The 24858-nt window shown below is 42.8% G+C and overlaps 2 protein-coding genes across 2 annotated transcripts in view; one reads left to right on the top strand and one right to left on the bottom strand.

Annotated features, from left to right (window-relative positions):
• Nucleotides 1–24842, top strand: LOC134741561 (chromatin-remodeling complex ATPase chain Iswi). The gene is made up of 17 exons (XM_063674387.1): nt 1–226; nt 335–558; nt 775–1032; nt 1235–1358; nt 1609–1896; nt 3837–4050; nt 4247–4518; nt 5996–6223; nt 6667–6912; nt 7321–7426; nt 8064–8209; nt 9743–9849; nt 17750–17883; nt 18637–18752; nt 19267–19487; nt 20385–20525; nt 23535–24842. The coding sequence occupies exons 1-17, from the start codon at nt 176–178 to the stop codon at nt 23725–23727; spliced, it is 3069 nt and encodes a 1022-aa protein (XP_063530457.1). The 5' UTR covers nt 1–175; the 3' UTR covers nt 23728–24842.
• Nucleotides 1–24858, bottom strand: part of LOC134741530 (uncharacterized oxidoreductase YrbE-like) — a 445968-nt gene that overhangs the window by 297600 nt on the left and 123510 nt on the right. The window lies entirely within an intron of this gene.

Consider the following 24858-nt stretch of genomic DNA (forward strand, 5'->3'; position numbering starts at 1 on the left):
ATTGGTTTGTAGTGTGCTCCTGTCTTGTCTCGTCTCGTCTGTGACTTTCTGTGACCGGCGCAGGTACAACGGCGTTTGTATCGTGAACACTGAACATAATGCTAATTGTTTTCTCGAATAGTGTTATGGAATAATTCGTGATTTTGTACTTATTTAACTATTTAATTCTGGCACCATGTCACAAACCGAAGAACCCATGGAAGTAGCAGATGTTGGGGAGAATTCCGTAAGCATTTTTTTAACTTACGCTTTTGTGCTGGCATCAATACTAGTTCCTAATCATTTCGTGTTCTTGTATTATTAAGTTTAGTACCTAAATGTATTCTTTTTGTAGAATGGCTCTTCAAGCGACACCACTTCGTCGAGAGGTAAAGAAGGCGACTTCGAAAGTAAGATTGAAACTGACCGTTCAAAGCGATTCGACTTTTTGTTGAAACAAACTGAAATTTTCTCGCATTTTATGACAAACACACCAAAATCTGGAAGCAGTCCTCCAAAAGCGAAAGCAGGAAGACCAAAGAAAAACAAAGATCTTGATACGTCTGGGTCTGCGGGCGAGTAAGTGAACACCAACATTTAGATTAACATTCATAAAAAATGCGATTAATTAATAAAATCTGCTATCAGAAATCATAGCACATTTTTTTTTATTTTTTTTATTTCATTTATTGTTAAGATAGTAAAAGTGCGATTACAGAGTGGTTATACATTACAATAGCTGGAAAATAATGGAGAACAGTAATAAACAACATACATTCAATATGTTTCTTTCAGTCATCGCCACCGCAAAACAGAACAAGAGGAAGATGAGGAGCTGCTTGCAGAGACTAACACAAAGGTTAAGAGCATCTTTAGATTTGAGGCCTCTCCTCCATACATTAAGAATGGAGAGATGCGAGATTACCAAGTTCGTGGCCTCAATTGGATGATATCACTTTATGAAAATGGAATCAATGGGATTCTTGCAGATGAGATGGGCCTTGGAAAAACTTTACAGACAATATCACTGCTTGGTTATATGAAAAATTTTAAGTAAGATTTCTTTTAATATCATTTATCAATCTTTAATGCAAAAATTATTGTTAAGTTGGCATGATGCTTTATGTAGGGGTAAATATGTGCTAAATGTGCGTCTAGGCAATTCAATGGACAATAAGCCCTAAAGTAATACCAATCAGGTTAAAGTTGAGAAAGAAAAATATGATATTAGGTTTTAATTGTTTTTGTATTTTAGAAACATTCCTGGACCACATATTGTGATTGTGCCAAAATCAACACTTACAAATTGGATGAATGAGTTCAAGAAATGGTGTCCTTCCTTGAAAGCTGTATGTTTAATTGGAGACCAAGAAACAAGGGTAATGTTTGCACTATTTTACTGTTATATCAATCTATGAACCGAGGCTGCTTTGCTGTGGCACACTTAGTCAGCATGCAGCTTTTGGTAAACAAATATTTTTTTTATACACAATACATGTCTTACAAGATGCCATACGATAAATAAATAATAACAAGAAGAAGTGACTAAAACTACTTAAAATAATACAAATCAAAATATTTTTATTTGTTACTAATTGGAAGTCTAATAGTTGTACAATTATTTTGCAGAACACATTCATCCGCGAAACCCTCATGCCAGGCAACTGGGATGTCTGTATCACATCATATGAAATGATCATCAGAGAACGCTCAGTATTCAAAAAGTTCACATGGCGCTACATGGTGATTGATGAAGCCCACAGGATCAAGAATGAGAAGTCCAAGCTGTCGGAGCTGCTCCGGGAGTTTAAGAGTATGAACAGACTGCTGTTAACTGGTACTCCACTACAGAACAATCTTCACGAACTGTGGGCTTTGCTCAACTTCTTGTTGCCTGATGTCTTTAATAGTTCTGACGTAAGTGAGGTTTTTCTTTTGCAACTCATTATGGCCTATTTGCATAATAATTGGCATTCTACTTTTTTACTTTTAGTAATTACCTAGTTTGTAGTAACTTAAAAAAAAAAAAACTAAGTAAGTAAGTAGTAACTTACACTGGGTTTATTTTCCTAGTAATACTAGACACAAGTTGTTTTGCAATTGATTCAAGGGGGTTAGCACGTCGCATTTTTATCGCTTGTCACCATGCCTGTCACGTTCTAACAAGTATGTAAGTGCGAAAGTGAGGGGCATAGTGACAGGTGATAAAAATGGAACCATGCTGCGCCCGCAGGTTATCCTAGAGTCTAGAGGTACTACTTACTTACAATTTATATATGGAAATATGGATATATTATTTGATAGTTTTGATCCTTACCAGTTGCTTTTCGGTGAAGGAAAAAATGTCAGGAAACCATACTAAATCCAATGAGGCTCACTTTTATCTCCGGTATAGATAGCCAAAGTAGATCCTAGGCTCCTATAGGGTGTAACTGGGTAAGCACTAAGATTCAGGTAAAGGTTTAGGCTTGCCTATACGGGTGTGTGTGGCTTCCAAGTTCACACTAAACATTTAATATTATCACAGATTAATAAATAGTTACTACGTAACAGATACATCATTCCCATACAAAAGCGAAAATACCTACGCTATAATAGCCTACAAAATCTTAATAATAATACCTGCTGCTCAGGACGAGAAGAAATGTACCATAAGTACGCGCACAAAGAGTCGAGACTGCCTTGCTCGCCGTGCGAGTCACGTGCCAACGCGTCATCGTAAGAATGCGCTAGGGTTGAACTGTTACTTATGTTATTATTGTAATAAAACGAATGTTGCGAATCAACCATATTTTTTATTAGTCAATCAAATATTTAAAAACAACACTTATAATACCTGACTCAAAAAACTCCTTAATTTACGATTTACCTACTCATGTTCAAAGAAATAAATGGTGAAAAAATTCACAAAGATAGATACGACAAATTTTCCTTTGTTTTTTGACTTTTACACCCATCTACTGCACAATAATTACGTGGTTTCGGAATTTCGAAGCGTAGGCGCGGGAAACGTGCGGTGCGAGCGCTCAGGCGGGCGTTCGGCCACAGAATAACTAATAGTACTACCGTACAGAAAATTCACTCCTTCACAAAAGCCAGATTTAGGTATAAAATTATACCTACACTCGCCGCCTGCAAGCAAAATTGAAACTTATAACCGCGCACTAACCGTGAATCTTCTTTGCGCGCCGCAGTTTTATGACCGAACTGCGAGTGTCGGCACGGGGTTGTCACTTGACAAGTTTTTGTATTACCTATACCTACTGATTTATTATTTTTAAGATAAATATGTAGGAATTACAAACGTTGATTCTGTATACATAAAATTTTTAGCCGGAGATAGTATGTCTGATTCTCACGGAAGTAGGTATGCCACAGAAGTACTTATTCCTTTGAAAATATGTCGGTCAATATGTATAGTCCGGAATTTAAAAAATATGTTTTTTCTGCTTCCTTGTTCTTCCGTTTGTTCAGACATCCGTAAACAAAACATTATCTTTTAAACAGATTAGATCGCGATTTAGGTTTCGAAGCCATTGCGTATTTTCAATTTTGCGCGAGCGGCAGCCCACTGCCATACACCTGCCCGGGCGGTGCGCCGGCCAAGTATACCTAAACTGCGCAGTGACACCCCCCTGGTTCGGCGGCCCTCTGTCGGTTGTATAGTCCACGATACGCCGAGCGGTAGGCATATAGCGCGTGGCCTTGAGCGAGTGAAGGAGGCCTGATATTATGCCTAAAGAGAGATTATCAAAATAACAAAACAAAATAATTATGTGTATAGATAGATGTTCCAGAAATTTAGTATTATCCTAGTATCAATATGAAATGTTGCATAATAATTACAAATTCCATAGGACTTTGACTCATGGTTCAACACAAATGCAGCACTCGGTGACAATCAGCTAGTGTCTCGGCTGCACGCTGTACTGAGACCGTTCTTGCTCAGACGTCTCAAGTCTGAAGTGGAGAAGAAACTGAAACCTAAAAAGGAGCTAAAAGTATACGTGGGTCTGAGCAAAATGCAGAGAGAGTGGTACACGAAGGTTTTAATGAAGGATATTGACGTTGGTGAGTTTGTTTAGTAGAAGTCAGCATTAAACTGTCATTAGTCATAGTAAATACTAACATTATAAACTATTTTTGACTGTTTAACTCGCATGTTTTATGTTTAACCTTAGCGAAGTATTTTGTTAAAACTTATAAGTCTTCTTGCAAAGTGCGAAGTCCCAACTCCACGTTTTAACTTAGATGTTAATATATCCAGTGAACGGCGCCGGCAAGGTAGAGAAGATGCGACTGCAGAACATCCTGATGCAGCTCCGCAAGTGCTGCAACCACCCGTACCTGTTCGACGGCGCGGAGCCCGGCCCGCCCTACACCACGGACGTGCACCTCGTCTACAACTGCGGCAAGCTCGCCATCCTCGACAAGCTGCTGCCCAAACTGCAGGAGCAGGACTCCAGGGTGCTCATCTTCTCGCAGATGACCAGGATGCTGGATATACTGGAGGATTATTGCCATTGGAGACAGTATAAGGTAACAAATTTTATATTAAATGAAAAATGGAAATATTTACGATTCCGGCAGGACTTGAACCCGCGACCTCTGCAATCCGTGCATCGCTCTTAACTTGTGAGCTACAGGATCCTACCACACGTAAATCTTCCCATTCCTTCCTTTATGTATACACGCCTCGGGGTGGCACCTAGCGACATCTACCGAAAGACTGTTCTATCTTAATCGCACCAGAGTCTCAAGATGCATTGAGAATTCACCAATAACAATGTGCTAACCTATACTAAACCAATTTTTTATCAAGGAAGATACGTCTGCGAGCGATACAACAATTTTTTTTAGGTAAGGTAAGGATTTTTGGGTATATTTCTTTGTGATAGAATCAGAAACTGCAAACAAACAAACATCTAAACATAAGAAATGCAGGCTGCCTTGGACCAGGATATTTGATATGTCTGTGTAGACAATATAAGGGACCTGTCCAGTAAATCGACATCCTATATAATTTTCTAGTGCAGGAGGGCTTGAGTGTTGAGTCCTAATTACTGCAGGATATTCATGGGATAAAAATACAAAAAAGAAGCGACGTAAAAACAGCTTCAACTAAAACTAAGACTATTATTAACTAGTGGCGTGGTTCTGTGAGCTGTTAGAAAATGTAAAAGTGAAAAATACTTAGTTCGTTGAGTCATTATCACAGTGAACTCACAATGGTCTTAAGCGCATTAGACGCTATTGGTGCTCAAGTCCGTTATGCCAATTTCCGCATCCTTATAAATTTCCAAAAACTGGATCGACAAAAAAAATCTATTTAATCATAGAATCTGGTCACAAAATTTCTCAAGTCTGTTAAGAATTGCGACCTGTAGAGGAGAACATCCGGACATACGAAACCAAAATGCCCGAGTTAAAACAGATACCTCCGCTAACGTTTTGGTTAATAAAGCATTTTTTTTTTCTAGTTTGGAAGAAACAAACATGTCGGCTATAAAAGCTATTTTATAATTGCTCGCTGTTCCAAAATAGTGACAGTTTATGTTTTTCCTAATATCCAAAATTTATGAAAAAAAAAAAACTAAGCCGCAAATAGAATGTTTAAATTTTATTTCATACTCATCAGCCAGGTAATGTACAATCTCCAGGCATTTTCAGTTCAAAGGTCGTTTACACCAAACCGTCTGTCACCTATAAAAAAAAATTGTATTGTATGGCCTGCACGGGAAGTTCCATAGTTCACTGCCGAGTGACGTCAGTTGGTCCTCTATTTGTGGTGGATGCAAGTGCGGAAAAATGGGGTGCATTTTTCCGCATTTTCTGTCTCATCGGAAGATCAGTGCTGGAAAGTCGCCAGTAACCTGCTGAGATGAGGCCATTTCGTGGCACTTTATTCTTTTTACGTTTTTCTTATGTAAATGGTCTCGTTCTTGTTTACTATTTAAAAAGACTATGTGTAAGAATAATCAGTCGCATAACATAGATACGTATACAATGTGTCCAGTACTGCCGGCTGGACGGGCAGACGCCGCACGAGGACCGCAACCGGCAGATCGAGGAGTACAACGCGGAGGGCAGCGAGAAGTTCGTGTTCATGCTGTCCACGCGCGCCGGCGGGCTCGGCATCAACCTCACCTCCGCCGACGTCGTCATCATCTACGACTCCGACTGGAACCCGCAGATGGACCTGCAGGCCATGGACCGAGCGCACAGGATTGGCCAGATGAAGCAGGTAAACTTGTTTTGTCACTTAAATGACTGACAGGTGTATTGAAGGGTATGATATATCAAATATGATACATGGTCTGTGGTAGAGTGTGCGGAAAGAGGAGAGTCGTAGAATGTATGGGGCCCAATATCTTTCCGAACAGACTCTATTCTATTATCATTCAAAAAATGCTTTATCGTTAAGGATTAAAAAAAAAACTTCGACACAGTTATTTGTATTTAATTAGTAAAGGAGACACGTTTTTTCTGTCACCAATTGACTCACCATTTAAATGTTAAAATTATGTTACACGACTTAATTACACGATTAAACACGAGTGTGGTTTTATGAAACGAGTGAAGCGAGGTTCATAATCGGATTACACGAGGGAGAGTGAGAGATTCAATGGTTTAGGCCAAAAATTTCTCTATTTTGCAAGAGTTTCTACATTTTGCGAAAATTTCCAGGTGCGAGTGTTCCGTCTCATCACAGAGAATACAGTCGAGGAGAAAATCGTTGAGCGCGCCGAAGTGAAGCTGCGCCTCGATAAGCTCGTGATACAGTCGGGCCGCCTGGTCGACCAGAAGAACCAGCTCAACAAGGACGAGATGCTCAACATGATCCGCCACGGCGCCAACCACGTCTTCTCCTCCAAAGACTCGGAGATCACTGATGAGGATATTGATTCCATTTTGGCTAAAGGAGAAACTAAGGTAAATTTTAACGTGACTAAAATTTAAAATAAAAGAAATTAACTTTTTTATTAAAAAAGAAATGCAGTGATGTACAGTCAGAATAGATATTAGCTTGGCACCCCTGCGTACACATTTGTATGTAAACGCATCAGCTTTTAACTAGCTTAGGGGTCAGCAAAACGAGGCTCGTGAGCCGCATGCGGCTCATCCAGTTAGACATTCCTTAAAAAGATGATTTCTACTGTGGTTGGCCCTTCTTTTCAAGTTACAACAGGAGTTATGTAGGTCACAAAATTAAAACTCACTAGGTAACTTTAAACTTCACTTCTATTCTGTCATTACGTAATGTTTTGGTATCGTTAATAATTAAACTAAGTATGTATTTCACAGTGACAATTCGCGACTTCTGAGTAAATTTATTTTCAGACTGAAGAGTTGAAGCAAAAGTTAGAGAGTCTCGGCGAGACTTCACTAAGGGCTTTTTCCATGGACACTCCTGGCGCCACAACAGATTCTGTTTATCAGTTTGAAGGTGTCGTATAAAATCTTCATTCTTCATAATCAAATATTATTAATAATTAATGTCATTACCGGGTCTAACGCGATTAAATTTCATTATTTTACCGTTTAAATGACATTAATTATGTGTACAAAACGCGAGAGTTTAAAGTGTTATATTGCAAATATTATTAATTATCAATTATTATTAAATCAAATATTAGAAATTATTATGATTCGTGCTTCAAGCCTATAACAGTGTATGGGCTGTGATATGCTATATCCACATCTCTTAAACAGACTTAACTACAAAATCGTGCCGTGAGCTTTAAGTCATTTCACCCCTGGGTCTAATTTGAGAGCCAAAAAAGTACCTCGAAGCTCTACATTTACAATACAATTTTGATTCTCTTCGCCAACTCAATGAATAGATGACAATGAATAGCGGTTAGAGCTCTTTCCCACTGACGTCCAGTTTTTTGCGGGTACGGTTTTCTGCAGGATCCCGTTTTAGTAGTATGTGCTAATATAGTAACGTTCACACGACCATTCTGTTTGCGGGATACTGCATGCATACTACAGAAAACGGGATCCTGCAGAAAACTGTACCCGTAAAAAACTGGATGTCAGTGGGAAAGAGGTCTTAGATGTGATGTGATGGGTGTCGGCAGGCGAGGACTACCGCGAGAAGCAGAAGATCCTGCCGATGGGCAGCTGGATCGAGCCGCCCAAGCGCGAGCGCAAGGCCAACTACGCCGTGGACGCCTACTTCCGCGAGGCGTTGCGCGTGTCCGAGCCCAAGGCGCCCAAGGTGCAGGTGAGTACCCAGTGCAAGGCCAACTACGCCGTGGACGCCTACTTCCGCGAGGCGTTGCGCGTGTCCGAGCCCAAGGCGCCCAAGGTGCAGGTGAGTACCCAGTGCAAGGCCAACTACGCCGTGGACGCCTACTTCCGCGAGGCGTTGCGCGTGTCCGAGCCCAAGGCGCCCAAGGTGCAGGTGAGTACCCAGTGCAAGGCCAACTACGCCGTGGACGCCTACTTCCGCGAGGCGTTGCGCGTGTCCGAGCCCAAGGCGCCCAAGGTGCAGGTGAGTACCCAGTGCAAGGCCAACTACGCCGTGGACGCCTACTTCCGCGAGGCGTTGCGCGTGTCCGAGCCCAAGGCGCCCAAGGTGCAGGTGAGTACCCAGTGCAAGGCCAACTACGCCGTGGACGCCTACTTCCGCGAGGCGTTGCGCGTGTCCGAGCCCAAGGCGCCCAAGGTGCAGGTGAGTACCCAGTGCAAGGCCAACTACGCCGTGGACGCCTACTTCCGCGAGGCGTTGCGCGTGTCCGAGCCCAAGGCGCCCAAGGTGCAGGTGAGTACGCCGACCCAGGGCTCTATTGTTTCTCATAAATCATAAACTTTTAAGTCATAAAGTATTGTTTGTTCGAATTTTCGTTACTCATAATTTGGTTTTTCTCAGAAACGCGTAACTTTTCAGGATTGCCATAAAACAAACCTAACATAATCTACAGGATAACCTTACGAAAATCCTAGAAGAAGAGTTATGACTAATGATAATCTGACAATCATTATTATGTCTCAATAATTATGTCAAACAACTGGATCCCCGCCGACCCATCATACGACGGTGTTCTATCGCGATATCATCCTTACTGTACTAGGGCGAACCGATTTGTCAGTATAATAAATCGGCCGAGAGCATGTCGGGCCATGCTCAGTGTAGAGTTCCGTAGTTACCCGTCCGTCACAACAGACCTTAAACGGGTGCTATTAGTAAGTATCATGTACAGTGGAGGTTGGAGGAGGCCTATGCCAAAAGGCACACCGAACTACGGGACATTCTCTAGTTTACAAAAAGAAAATAATTTAATAACCGTTCCACCCAAGGGTCGGAAATAATTGTTTATATATATATAAACAATTATTTGAAAAGTCCTAAATGCCAATTGATATGGCTGACGATGGGCCTGCACCCCCTTGGCGACGCTCTTGCTAGCGGCTGTAAACTGACAGCGGTAACGGGCCTACATTGGGTCGCATAATAATTGATTGTCCTAATGTAATGTTACGCATAAAACTCATAAATTTTCTTAACGCATAATTTTTATTGACGTTATTGTGCTGAAACTATTAACATTTCTGAAAAATTCTAAAACAAAACCTAACCTAATCTACCTTATTCCACACAACCTATGCAAATTATTTTCAAAAATATTTTCTGTTTTAGCACAATAACAATTATGCGAAATGAGTTTTATGCGTAACATTACATTAGGACAATCAATTATTATGCGACGAGATAGGCACCGTGCGGTAACATATCGGTGTGCGTGTGTGTGTGCAGGCGCCGCGGCCACCGAAGCAGCCCATCGTGCAGGACTTCCAGTTCTTCCCGCCCAGGCTGTTCGAGCTGCTCGACCAGGAGATCTACCACTACAGGAAGACGTTGGGGTAAGCTCCCACGGTATTACTACACTACAAGTGGATGACCTAGAAAATGTAGAATAGCCGGGTCCATACAGAGCGAGCATACGCGCGAGGCAGTTTCCTCGCGCACAAAACGGCCAGTGTAGGCGGCGCGCGCGAGGCACGGGCACGTCTGAAAATGACGATACAACACGCTCGCCTCGGCCGAGGCACGTCTACACGGCCACTTTGTGCGCGAGGAAACTGCCTCGTGCGTATGCTCGCTCTGTGTGGACCCGGCTACTCACCAATTCAATCAACTATGAAAAGTTAGTTTCAAGATTCAACTGTAACTATACTTTCATCAAATTCTGTATGACGCATTAGATGTTGGATCCTAACCGTATCACATTTATTCTTATAACAAGCAAAATTTCAAAAAACATTATCCCGACTATGGCTTTTTTCGTAAAATATAACCTCCCCCCGTTTTTGACCGAGCGGCAGCGAAGGTCTCCATTTCAGCTTGCGCAAAAATGCTTACGAATGTCAGGATCCGGATGTTCGCCTCTGCAGGTCGCATTTCTCACTCGATTCTCGTGAAATTTTGTGAGAAGGTTCGGTAGTGGATATAATTTTTCTGTCATTTCGTTTTTGGAAAATGTTTAAAGTTGTGGAACTTGGCATTGTCTGTAGTCTATGGCACTTTAAGACCATTGTGAGTTCGCTGTGATAATGACTCAACGGAGTAAGTATTTTTTCATTTTAAGCTTATGATGTTATAATGATTAAATTATTCGTTCTGGAGTTTGCACTCTAACAAATCGATATAAGGTCGATTCTTCAATGACTCTCATATAGCTATATGGCTAGTAGATAGTCACGGCATCATTCGGCAGCTCGCTTAATGGCTAGCTGGACCAGCGGTATGAGGACCCGACATGAGTGCAAGAGGTCGGGCGTTCGATCCCCGCCTCCCGGTATCTTTTTCCATTTATTTATTTTTAAGTTAGCATTTCATATTGCAGTTTCGTTTAAATAACAACCGCGTCAGTTCGAGAGTTCATTCCCGCTCATCTCTTAGATGTGTTCACACCGATGTAAAGACGGTGGTGGCAATGTGTTAAGTTTACCCTCCAAAATGGAGATTGAATTGCAATTGTATAAATGACATGCAATTTCGAGCATAATGAAATGTAAAACGCAGTGCAGTAGTTTATAGACATTTTTGCTATTTGTGAGTGTTTTGTACGGCGAAGGGGTAAGTGTTAGTTTTAAGCTAAAATCAGAACTTGTAATTAAGCACTACGCCATACAGTAGATTAAATTAGTGTAATTGTTTTAGCTTCTGGACATGCCCTTCAAGTTCCGGGTTATTGTTTGATGGCATTTAGCGATCGCAGGGAGAACCTACGAGATAATAAATTACGTCGCTAGCCGGTGGCAATTGGATAGGCAGGGTTCCAGCTGTTGAGAAAATCCCTCCTGGCGCCTAACAACACTTAGTTTAAGATTATTAGATTTAAGTTCTTCATTCACCCTTTGCATTCTAGTACATTAGTGGTTATCTTATTAAATTCATTAAAACGCATCAATTGGTTGTCTTTTATACCTCAACAACCCGTAACAAATTGGCGCCCAACGAAAAAAACAAGACACGGGTTGAGGTGGCGTTAGTGTTAAAAGTTAGTGTTAAATTTTACACCTGTATTTGTATTTATAATAGTTCTTAAAAGCTTTCTAACATATATATATATATATATATATATATTGTTTAATGTGTTTTTGGTTGCAAATAACATAAGTTCAATTAAAATTACGTTTTAGTATAGGATTTATGGTATTATAAGCATAGTAAAATTGGAGAACTGTGACGCTTAGTACGGTAACGTTTTTGGTGTATCGGGTTATAGTTTTTTTTGCTAGTGTTATTATTTAGGCGATAACGAAGAGTTGTAGTTTGTAGAAATAAATATTTTGTAAATAATAATAATAATAATAATTAGTGAACATGGATCCCAACTTTTTATTAAAAGATGAGCTGGAATTCGAACTTGCGAGCCGTGGTGTTACCATTAAAAGCACAGTACCAGTATTGAAGAAGCTTCTAAAAGAACTTATGTTAAGTGATACATCGGTAGTGTCGGGGTCGGCTAGTAAGCCAGTGTTAGGGGTCAGTGATACATTAAGCACAGAGTTACATACATGTGCTTCGAAATTAACTGTTTTGAGCAATTATATAGCAGAAGTCGTGGGTAAGCCTGACCGAAATTTATTTAAAAGGTTGGTATCAAGATTATACCACGTTATTAATAGGTTAAGTCTCGTATCGACTGGTACAGAAGCTGAAAATGCTCTTCAGGCAGAATTAACGCAAAAAGCATACGACCTCATAGGTAAGTTGGAGGAGCAGGACGACTTGTCAGAAAATGAAGACTTAACTGAGGAGGACAAGAAAGTACTACAGGAGACATTAGGAAATTTAGGTCAGCAGATTATAGGGAAGTTAGACAGCGATAGAGATGACACGTCAAGGCCCAGGGATGTAGGAACATCTAAACAAAAGAAAGATGAACCTTGTGGTACTAGGAGTAACGACATTAGGGTAGGTCAGTCGGGAAAAGTAGGGGGTAATAAAGATAGACTCACACGAACGTCTACAGTGGATGATGACTTCTCCACGCGTAAGCTTGTACCAATCGTTAAATGGGGAATAAAATTTTCAGGGGGCAATACTTCGAGCGTTAATGCCTTTATTGAGCGGGTCACTGAACTTAAGGAAGCAAGAAATGCGTCTGATGAGGATCTATGGAGGTGTGCGATAGACTTTTTCGAAGGCGACGCGTTGATATGGTATAGGGCCAACAAGGAGTATGCCACTTGTTGGGAAGAATTAGTGATCCTCCTTAAGCGTACATTCCAGCCACCGTTCTATCAGGAGGAGTTGTTGACGGAAATTAAAGCGAGAACTCAGGGTAGGGATGAATCGGTAGTTATTTACATTTCAATAATGCAAAATATGTTTAACAGGCTACCAACAAAGATAACAGAAAAAGAAAAAATTATGATAATACTACGTAACATTCAACCATACTATCAAAGAGCTGTATGTAGGGATGAATTTTCGTCGCTTATGGATTTGTTTAATGTGTTGCGGGTGGTAGAGCGGACAAAAATAAATTGCGACAATTTTAAGGAACCGCAGACAGTTAAAAACTTGCTTGAGCCAGACTTAGCTTATAAGCTACCACAGGTTGCTTCGGGGGCTACGGAGATCAGTGAACTGGTTCATATGACAGAAACAAAGAAGGAACCGGTGTCTCAAAGGAGGTGTTGGAACTGCCGTGAGGCGGGGCATTTGTTTAGAGATTGCACTATACCAAGACAGCGCTTATTTTGTTACCGTTGTGGGCGTTTTGGAACCACATCAAAGGATTGTAAGTGCACTAAGGGAAACGCTCCGGGGGAAGTTTCAAAACCTGCCCAGTAAGCTTACCCCATGATAAAGATACAGAGTGGCAGGAATGGTTGGTAGTGGTCAGAAATTTTTTCTCGCGGGGAGATAATGAACTGTGTCCAGTGTTAGTCAATAAGGATAATGATAACAGGACGTACGTATATGTGGATGTCTTGCAAGTGCAATTGATTGGCTTGTTAGATGGTGGTGCAACTCGTACAGTAGTTAACGAGATTTATGCAGAAATTTTAAGTTCTCTAGGACTAAGACCCATTAAGGTTACAAGTATGCAGGCTTCCGCAGCAGGTGGAGAGAATCATGAAATCACTCAGATATTTCATGTTCCATGCAAGTTCGATAATCAGTACAAAGTCATTCCGATTTTAGTTATGCCTACTTTGAAACAAAATCTGATACTAGGTAGAGATTTTTTCATTCAATTTGGTATCGCAATAAAATTTAGAAGTGAACTGAGGACAGATCAGACTGCTATAGACACTTTGACTCTAAGGGATAGTGCGGTGATTTCCAGAGAATGCTTGGAAGAACATCAGCAAGCACAATTGGCGGATATCATAGATGAGATGAAACGTACAATCGGGACGGGTAATCTGGGAAGGACGGATATGTTAAGCCACACAATAGACACTGGCGAAGCAAAGCCAATCCACCAAAAGCAGTACAATTTTTCTCCGGTAATAAAAAAAGAAATTGAAAGGGAGTTGGATGATATGCTCTCTAAGGACGTAGTCGAGCCGTCGGTCAGTGCATGGTGTTCGCCTGTGCTAATTGTTAAAAAACCTAACGGGGAGAACAGGTTATGCTTAGATAGCAGGCAATTAAACAAGGTGACAAAGAGGGATACATATCCGCTGCCACGAGTAACTAATATCCTAGATAGCCTTCGGAATGCGAAGTATCTAAGTACTATCGATTTGAAGTCAGCCTTCTGGCAAATACCTCTGTCAGAAGAAAGTAAGGAGAAAACTGCATTCGCCATAGCCGGGAGGGGCCTATTCCAATTCAAAGTAATGCCATTTGGCCTGGTGAATGCTTCTCAAACTCAACAACGACTTATGGATATTCTTTTTTGCTCTAATGAAGATAAAGTGTGGTCTTACTTGGACGACATAGTGGTGTGCTCAGCAGACTTTGAGGAACATTTAACTCTGTTGAGGAAGGTAATGACCACCTTACAAAGGGCCAAGTTAACAATTAACGTTGAAAAATGTAAGTTTGCTCGGTCTAGTTTACGATTCCTAGGCTATGTGATAGACAAGGATGGATTGAGGACAGATCCTGATAAGGTCTCGGCAATATTGAACTTCCAAAGGCCAAAAACTTTTAGAGAACTAAAGCGATTTATTGGCCTAGCGAGTTGGTACAGACGGTTTGTACAGGACTTTTCGACGATAGCAGCGCCGCTTCACGACTTAACAAAAGGCAATAAGAGAAAGCTCCTAGATTGGAATGATGAGGCCGACTCAGCATTCGTCAAGTTGAAAACATTACTTACGACAACGCCAGTAATGACATGCCCGGACTATTCTAAGCCATTTATTATACAGTGTGACGCCTCAAACACGGGCGTTGGAGCGATATTGTGTCAAAAAGACGGAGAAGTAGAACAACCTGTAGCGTATTTGAGCAGAAAGCTTTCGGACCAAGAATGTCGGTACTCTACGTCTGAGAGAGAGTTATTGAGTGTGGTGTATGCAGTCGACAAGTTCAGGCCATATATCGACGGCACACATTTTACGGTCGTAACTGATCATAGTGCATTGCAGTGGTTGCACAAAATGAAAGACCCTCACGGTAGGCTAGCGAGATGGGCCATGAAGCTACAACAGTTTAGTTTTGACATCATTCACAGGCCAGGTAAGAGTCACACTGTTCCAGATGCGTTATCACGATCCAAGGTAATATCGGAAATAAATAATATACAGATACTTGATAATCATAAAGATCAATGGTATAGAGATAAAATGAAAGAGGTTACTGACAAGACGGAAGCATCAGATTGGAAAGTAGCTGAGGGGCGATTATTTAAGAAAATGAGTTTAAAGTTGTACCCAAAGTCAAGTGCGTGGAAACTTGTGGTGCCAGAAGCCTTACGGAAAGAAGTATTTCACGAATGTCATGACAAGCCTACAGCGGGTCATCTTGGAGTTCGTAAAACATACTTTAAAATCAAACAAAAATACTTCTGGCCGAATATGTTACAAGATGTCAAAACCTATGTAGGTAACTGTGAGACTTGCGCAAAATATAAAGTATCCCAACAAGTACCCTATGGTTTAATGGGCCAGCACAGAGACGCTACAGAGCCTTGGCAAATAGTCTCTTTAGATCTGATGGGTCCATTTCCAAAAAGTAAGAGATGTAACACAATGCTACTTGTTCTCACGTGCTGGTTCAGCAAATTTACACTTCTCTTTCCTTTGAGAACCGGAAAGGTTGAAAAAATATGTGAGATCCTGGAGGATCAGTTTCTGTTATTTGGAGCACCTCAAGCTCTAATCTGTGATAATGGCAAGCAATTTGTTTCTCATTTATTTAAAGATCTGGCAGTTAAATATAATTCAAGGATATGGTATACCCCAAACTATCATCCCCAAGCAAATCCCACAGAACGCGTGAATAGAGTCATAGGGACTATGATTGCATCATTTACTACAGCAAAAAAGCACAACGAGTGGGATGTACATTTACAGGAATTCGGCAATGCCATTAGGACGGCTAGGCATGAAACTACGACATACACTCCCTCTTACCTATTCTACGGCCGCGAAACGGCAGTTCCCAACCCCTACACAGTTGACTTAGGAAATGAATCAGACACAGACAATATGCCACCACACCCAGATGTAACGAATTACATAAATGAACTGGAACACAGGCACAGAGTATTCGTAGAAGTGCGGGAACGGTTAAAAAAGGCACATGAAAGCAGTACAGGTCATTACAACAAAACTAGAAGGCGGAGTGAGTTTAAGGTGGGAGATGTTGTATTACGTAGGACAAAGTTTCTGTCGAGCGCTCAGAAAAAGTTCAAGGCAAAGCTAGCTCCTAAATTTGAAAGGGCCGTTATTACTGCAAAGTTATCAGAGAACGTGTATCGTCTAAATAATGCATATGGTAAAGATATAGGAGTGTGGCATGCGAAAGACTTCAAAACGTAAAAAAAAAAAAAAAGCTTTTTTTTAAAGAGGGAGAGGGCATATATAATGATTAAATTATTCGTTCTGGAGTTTGCACTCTAACAAATCGATATAAGGTCGATTCTTCAATGACTCTCATATAGCTATATGGCTAGTAGATAGTCACGGCATCATTCGGCAGCTCGCTTAATGGCTAGCTGGACCAGCGGTATGAGGACCCGACATGAGTGCAAGAGGTCGGGCGTTCGATCCCCGCCTCCCGGTATCTTTTTCCATTTATTTATTTTTAAGTTAGCATTTCATATTGCAGTTTCGTTTAAATAACAACCGCGTCAGTTCGAGAGTTCATTCCCGCTCATCTCTTAGATGTGTTCACACCGATGTAAAGACGGTGGTGGCAATGTGTTAAGTTTACCCTCCAAAATGGAGATTGAATTGCAATTGTATAAATGACATGCAATTTCGAGCATAATGAAATGTAAAACGCAGTGCAGTAGTTTATAGACATTTTTGCTATTTGTGAGTGTTTTGTACGGCGAAGGGGTAAGTGTTAGTTTTAAGCTAAAATCAGAACTTGTAATTAAGCACTACGCCATACAGTAGATTAAATTAGTGTAATTGTTTTAGCTTCTGGACATGCCCTTCAAGTTCCGGGTTATTGTTTGATGGCATTTAGCGATCGCAGGGAGAACCTACGAGATAATAAATTACGTCGCTAGCCGGTGGCAATTGGATAGGCAGGGTTCCAGCTGTTGAGAAAATCCCTCCTGGCGCCTAACAACACTTAGTTTAAGATTATTAGATTTAAGTTCTTCATTCACCCTTTGCATTCTAGTACATTAGTGGTTATCTTATTAAATTCATTAAAACGCATCAATTGGTTGTCTTTTATACCTCAACAACCCGTAACAATGTTTATCCCGAGATCTACAGCTCACGAGGCCAGGCCATGTCGGTTAAAGAATGCGCCTATGTCACCAGTCATCAAACTAATAAATTACACCCCATTTACCAAATTCCAAAAAGAAACTCAGTAGTTTTGACATAATATGTCTGTACAACACAATACGGGATTGGCAAGCGCGCCAACATTTGGACCAAGAATAAATATGTCGCCGCTGATGGCCCGGTGTCGCCTTTGCCATAACCGTTACCGTAATCGGGTAAAAATAAGAAATGTTTTCACACATTCGCAGAAAACAATCAAGCTTAAAATTGTTATAATTTGTTGAAGGGTAAGCTCAAAATGTGGCCAATGTTTCCAGTTGGTCGGTGAGTGGTGAGTGGTGAGTGAGCCACATGTACCAACATGTTGTCGATGTTGCAGCTACAAGGTGCCGCGCAACCCGGAGCTGGGCCCGGACGCCGCCAAGATCCAGCGCGAGGAGCAGCGCAAGATCGACGACGCGGAGGCGCTCACTGAAGAGGAGGTCCAGGAGAAAGAACAACTCCTCACACAAGGTACCCATAGTACCCATACTCACTGTTCTTCTCTCACTCTCACTCTCACTGAGCGTAAGCGTGAGCGAGATGGATGTGCGTGCTCGGGACTGCGGATATCATGTTTGAATTTAAATTTTTTGTGTGGTTTAATAATTAAACAAGAGGAATTATTATTATGCACGGCACGTGGGACGTCAAGTGCATTTTACACATGTTCGTATTTTTTTTCCATCGAACGAAAGTCATTAACTCGGGATTCAAATCGCTGAACTCCCTAGAGAAAGGACTCAAGATTGCTAATTAAATTTTTGGCAACTGTATTGTGATCTAAAAAAGCGCTACGACTTTTCAATAACCCCGTCTCTACTTAATATATTTGCAAAAAATCATTGATTGTGTACGATGTGTAGTCTAAAGCCCGGTTCACATTTATCTGACGTGTCGTATTGTGTTCACACGACACAACACGACACGTCAGACATCTACATTAGCTTTCAAATTCGAAGCAAGTTGTCGTAGACCTTATATATGTAATACAATCAATGAATCTATGCCTTTTTTATAGGTTTGCATATGTGTACGCACACGACAACCTGATTGTGAGATTAGTGTTCTTTTTTCGTATCGATAGCGAAATACAAGATTGTCTATAGTTTGTTGCCTAAGCCCTAAATCTTTGTGGTCCAAATCGAAAAATTAAACGTTTTTCTTTTCGCGCCCGTGTGCACCCTACCATAGAATAACAATGTTAAAGTTTTACATTTCTGATAGGATTCACTACTTGGACCAAACGGGATTTCAATCAATTCATTAAGGCTAATGAGAAATATGGCAGAGACGACATCGATAACATAGCTAAAGACGTGGAAGGGAAGACTCCTGAGGAGGTTTGTTTATTTTGATATGTATTCTTTCATTTTTAACTAATTTTCACACAAAAAAACGATCTTGAAGTATTAAATGATGTGTTTTTTCCTGTTTTATGTTTCTTTTTGTTGAATAAAGTGTTGTACTACTACTACTATACTACTAAATACAGTAATGACACTACCGAGTCGATATCGCGTCGGTGAGACTCAAGGGGGTTGCCTTACCGCATTCACTGCCAGTGTTATAACACGGAAAAACCCGTATGTATCGAAAAGCGCCTACGAACAGAGAACCCGCCTGGCGGGTCGCTGGCAGTGAATGTGTTAACTCAAGTAGTCATTCCGATTATGCATGTTATTAGGTACGAAAGGTCAGAATATTGTGGTAAAAAATACTCAATGGAGTCCCGTTTCTTTAAAATACTGTATGAAAATAGTCGCAATTTGATTTAAAGCCTAAAGCAATACACTTAACAGGACATCTATATTTATACTCCTTTTGTTTAAAATAAAACAAATTATCTTTATTTAGGTTATGGAGTACTCGGCAGTATTCTGGGAGAGATGCCACGAGCTGCAAGACATTGACAGAATAATGGGACAGATAGAGAGGGGAGAAGCAAAGATACAACGAAGAGCCTCTATCAAGAAAGCACTGGACGCCAAAATGGCTCGCTACAGGGCTCCCTTCCACCAGCTCAGGATTTCGTACGGCACGAACAAGGGCAAAAACTATGTTGAAGAAGAGGACAGGTAATTCTTGTTTACATTATATTTTAGTGCCGTATTCAACAAGCATGCTTCGCGTCATTGTACGACTTTGTACAAAACCTCATCGGAACGACACATGATATAATTTCATTTGTCGTTCCGATGAGGTTTTGTACAAAGTCAAATAACTTATATTGACCGGGATATAGACCGTGATTACCTTTTGTATAATTTATGAGCTCCCGATATTTCGACGCAGTTACATGCATCATGTTCACGGGTGACTGAAGATAGCGGGTGGGTGTCAAAGTTGTGTAGACCGCGTTCAAAACAAAAGGATTATACAAAAGGTAATCACGGTCTATATAAGTCTAGTGAAACTAACCGTGAATCATTCAAAACTCTAAAGTCAAAGAATTCGATTTCTGTACCATTTCATACCTTGTCACAGTGACAATCAATGTGTAAGTCGCTAGGGACCTCATACTGACAACACTGTGACAAAGTACGAAATGGTATTGAAATTAATTTCCTTGAACATGCACTACAAATAAATCAGGAATATTAAAACAGAGAGAAATGTAGTACTAGAAACTACTATTAGAGATGTGCAGAACAGTGGCGCCGGTCGAAATGGCCGTTTTATATTAGTTATTTGTCGAACCCTGTTCACATAGTAAAAAATAGAACTATTTTTGTAAGCTCCTGATGTCGAAAGTGTATGCATTTAGTCAGGGTAGCCATTTCATTCAGCCACACTGTAAATTAAAAATATTTACAAAATTAATCTTTTGGGCTGTTATAGTGTAAAATTGTGTATGTTGTGCTGCTCAATTCGTAACATTTTACATGTAAAATTGCACCTATCTGTTTAGTAAAAACTTCATAATGCGGAGTCTGCGTAGTGTGCAATGTATGGTGTTGACGTGTTTGTTGCAGGTTCTTGGTGTGCATGCTGCACAAGCTGGGCTTCGACAAGGAGAACGTGTACGAGGAGCTGCGTGCGGCCGTGCACGCGGCGCCGCAGTTCCGCTTCGACTGGTTCCTCAAGTCCCGCACCGCCGTCGAGCTGCAGCGCAGGTACCTACCCTACCCTACCCTACCCTACCCTACAGGAGAACGTGTACGAGGAGCTGCGTGCGACCGTGCACGCGGCGCCGCAGTTCCGCTTCGACTGGTTCCTCAAGTCCCGCACCGCCGTCGAGCTGCAGCGCAGGTACCTACCCTACCCTACCCTACCCTACAGGAGAACGTGTACGAGGAGCTGCGTGCGGCCGTGCACGCGGCGCCGCAGTTCCGCTTCGACTGGTTCCTCAAGTCCCGCACCGCCGTCGAGCTGCAGCGCAGGTACCTACCCTACCCTACCCTACCCTACCCTACCCTACAGGAGAACGTGTACGAGGAGCTGCGTGCGACCGTGCACGCGGCGCCGCAGTTCCGCTTCGACTGGTTCCTCAAGTCCCGCACCGCCGTCGAGCTGCAGCGCAGGTACCTACCCTACCCTACCCTACCCTACAGGAGAACGTGTACGAGGAGCTGCGTGCGGCCGTGCACGCGGCGCCGCAGTTCCGCTTCGACTGGTTCCTCAAGTCCCGCACCGCCGTCGAGCTGCAGCGCAGGTACCTACCCTACCCTACCCTACAGGAGAACGTGTACGAGGAGCTGCGTGCGACCGTGCACGCGGCGCCGCAGTTCCGCTTCGACTGGTTCCTCAAGTCCCGCACCGCCGTCGAGCTGCAGCGCAGGTACCTACCCTACCCTACCCTACCCTACCCTACAGGAGAACGTGTACGAGGAGCTGCGTGCGACCGTGCACGCGGCGCCGCAGTTCCGCTTCGACTGGTTCCTCAAGTCCCGCACCGCCGTCGAGCTGCAGCGCAGGTACCTACCCTACCCTACCCTACCCTACAGGAGAACGTGTACGAGGAGCTGCGTGCGGCCGTGCACGCGGCGCCGCAGTTCCGCTTCGACTGGTTCCTCAAGTCCCGCACCGCCGTCGAGCTGCAGCGCAGGTACCTACCCTACCCTACCCTACCCTACCCTACCCTACAGGAGAACGTGTACGAGGAGCTGCGTGCGGCCGTGCACGCGGCGCCGCAGTTCCGCTTCGACTGGTTCCTCAAGTCCCGCACCGCCGTCGAGCTGCAGCGCAGGTACCTACCCTACCCTACCCTACCCTACAGGAGAACGTGTACGAGGAGCTGCGTGCGACCGTGCACGCGGCGCCGCAGTTCCGCTTCGACTGGTTCCTCAAGTCCCGCACCGCCGTCGAGCTGCAGCGCAGGTACCTACCCTACCCTACCCTACCCTACAGGAGAACGTGTACGAGGAGCTGCGTGCGGCCGTGCACGCGGCGCCGCAGTTCCGCTTCGACTGGTTCCTCAAGTCCCGCACCGCCGTCGAGCTGCAGCGCAGGTACCTACCCTACCCTACCCTACCCTACCCTACAGGAGAACGTGTACGAGGAGCTGCGTGCGACCGTGCACGCGGCGCCGCAGTTCCGCTTCGACTGGTTCCTCAAGTCCCGCACCGCCGTCGAGCTGCAGCGCAGGTACCTACCCTACCCTACCCTACCCTACCCTACAGGAGAACGTGTACGAGGAGCTGCGTGCGACCGTGCACGCGGCGCCGCAGTTCCGCTTCGACTGGTTCCTCAAGTCCCGCACCGCCGTCGAGCTGCAGCGCAGGTACCTACCCTACCCTACCCTACCCTACAGGAGAACGTGTACGAGGAGCTGCGTGCGGCCGTGCACGCGGCGCCGCAGTTCCGCTTCGACTGGTTCCTCAAGTCCCGCACCGCCGTCGAGCTGCAGCGCAGGTACCTACCCTACCCTACCCTACCCTACCCTACCCTACAGGAGAACGTGTACGAGGAGCTGCGTGCGACCGTGCACGCGGCGCCGCAGTTCCGCTTCGACTGGTTCCTCAAGTCCCGCACCGCCGTCGAGCTGCAGCGCAGGTACCTACCCTACCCTACCCTACCCTACCCTACCCTACAGGAGAACGTGTACGAGGAGCTGCGTGCGACCGTGCACGCGGCGCCGCAGTTCCGCTTCGACTGGTTCCTCAAGTCCCGCACCGCCGTCGAGCTGCAGCGCAGGTACCTACCCTACCCTACCCTACCCTACAGGAGAACGTGTACGAGGAGCTGCGTGCGGCCGTGCACGCGGCGCCGCAGTTCCGCTTCGACTGGTTCCTCAAGTCCCGCACCGCCGTCGAGCTGCAGCGCAGGTACCGTACCGTACTTACCCTACCCTACCCTACCTGCCTCCTAACTTGCCCACAGACAGAATCAGACGAATTAACAGATAAAATTATACCATGGCCAGGGGGATTCTAATTTCACTTATTAGAAAAGGAGTTCCGCTTGTAATATTAGTTGTAGGTAAATATGCAACACGGCAACACGGCCTAGGAATAGCAAAGAAAAAATAGTCACGAGTATATGTCGATAAAATGATATCGATAAGTAAGATTGCAATCACTATCCATGTGATAATTATAAAGGGGTCACAAACGATATCGATTTATGAATGACACAAGAAGTGGGTGATTCGATTGTAAGATTGTGACGTTACCGATCAAACCAGTGACGATATCCTTGTCTTTTTTACTAAAAACTGCACAATCGGGATATTCTTTAATTCCAACTTTTTTGAAATGTGTAAACTTTAGCAAAGATAGATATAACTCCGTAATAGATTGATACAGTCTAAGGAAAAAACGTGCCTCGTTTCACGAAAATTTGATTCTCGATCAGAGGGCGCCACTAGTTTTGGCCTACAGTCGTATAGATGGCGTTGACGGTTTCGTTTGTTATTTAACAATTTTAACGCATATCAGTGAAAGAACATGGGTCAAAATCATCAAAATATTTAATACAAATAAAAAAATCATTTATCTATATTTAAATACATTTTATCGTATTTTTACAAATCTTCAATTTTAGTTTTAAAGTGTGTCGACAGATGGCAGTGAATTTACTGGGGTTACAAAATTTACTATGACAGTACCGCTCTAGTATAAGTTACTCTATGACTTTAGTGACCGGCCTTTTCACACATTTATACGAAAAAAAATACTTTTCAGATGTAATACGCTAATCACACTAATCGAAAGAGAAAACCAAGAGCTAGAGGAGAAGGAACGGGCGGAAAAGAAGAAAAAGGGCGGCCCCGCCACCCAGAACACTCCCGGCGGAGCCTCCAAGGGCGCCGTCGGCAAGCGCAAGGCCGACCACGCGCCCGACTCCGCGCAGAAACACAAGAAGAAGAAGAAGTAAGCCGAGCCCACCCCACCCCACCCCACCCACGGTCTATCTTACATTAACCTCCTTATTCATAACATAACACTTTACAAGACTCGATTGGTTCATTTATGTTTTATCACTTTCTTACAAATACATAAGTCGAAATGACAAATTAAGACAAACGATCAATAGCTAATTGAGGCTTGTAGGGCGTTTATGAATAACGGTAATACACTCCCGGCCTTTACACAACGCGTCTCAGTGTACGAACACGATACTGGCTGCGAAGTAACAATACGCAGTGTGTCCAGTCGCCATCAGCCCGAGCTGTCAAGGCGTTAGAGTGCGAGCTACATATTTATGAGCACCTTGGCCGCTTCGATATATCTGATGGCTACTGTACAAGCTAAATAATAAATAATATAAATGTTAGTCCCGTCTTTTAAACTTACTTTTTTTACGTCTCTTTCTTTGTTTGGTCTGTGACGGCAGTAAAAGTTAAGAGTTTTCTTCTTATCGAGATAGTGTGTGTTGAATGAGTATTGTAATAAATGGTGTGTGACTAAGATTCATTTCGATGTATGTAGTTTTGAATTCCAATATTTTGTAAGGCCCTATTAATTTATTTTCTGACAGATCTGCTTAAGTTTGAAAAAAAAAGCTCAGCCTGAAGCTCAGTCTGTATATCAACCTGATGCTGTCAATATCAAGGAAGGGTGTTAATGTTAATATATTAATTATGATCAGATTTTACATGACTATGAAATCAAATTGCCTCAATGGAAATAAGGCGTGAATACAGTACAATAACTATAAAGATTACTTGACATATTCAGTTTTTAAATAATGGTCATTTTGTGATGATACCCTTCCTACCCTCTACTAAGTTGTGCCGTTACCGGGAATTCCCGAGAACATTCCTCATTTTGTATGGGGACATTTCCCACTCGGGGAACAAAATGGGGAACGTTCCCGGGAACGGCACAACTCTACCTCTACTATCCAGTGAGATTACCCAAAACGACGAGCGTGTGATATAATAGATATTTGTGAAACAATTAGAATCAAGTGATATTTTTACCTATAAAGCGTTAATTAACAGGTAATGAGATTTTACATTTATTACAATAAAGTGATACTCAATCCGTTTCATTTGTTTTATTG

Source organism: Cydia strobilella, chromosome 5, assembly GCF_947568885.1.
Source record: "Cydia strobilella chromosome 5, ilCydStro3.1, whole genome shotgun sequence".
In the NCBI taxonomy this organism is placed as follows: domain Eukaryota; kingdom Metazoa; phylum Arthropoda; class Insecta; order Lepidoptera; family Tortricidae; genus Cydia; species Cydia strobilella.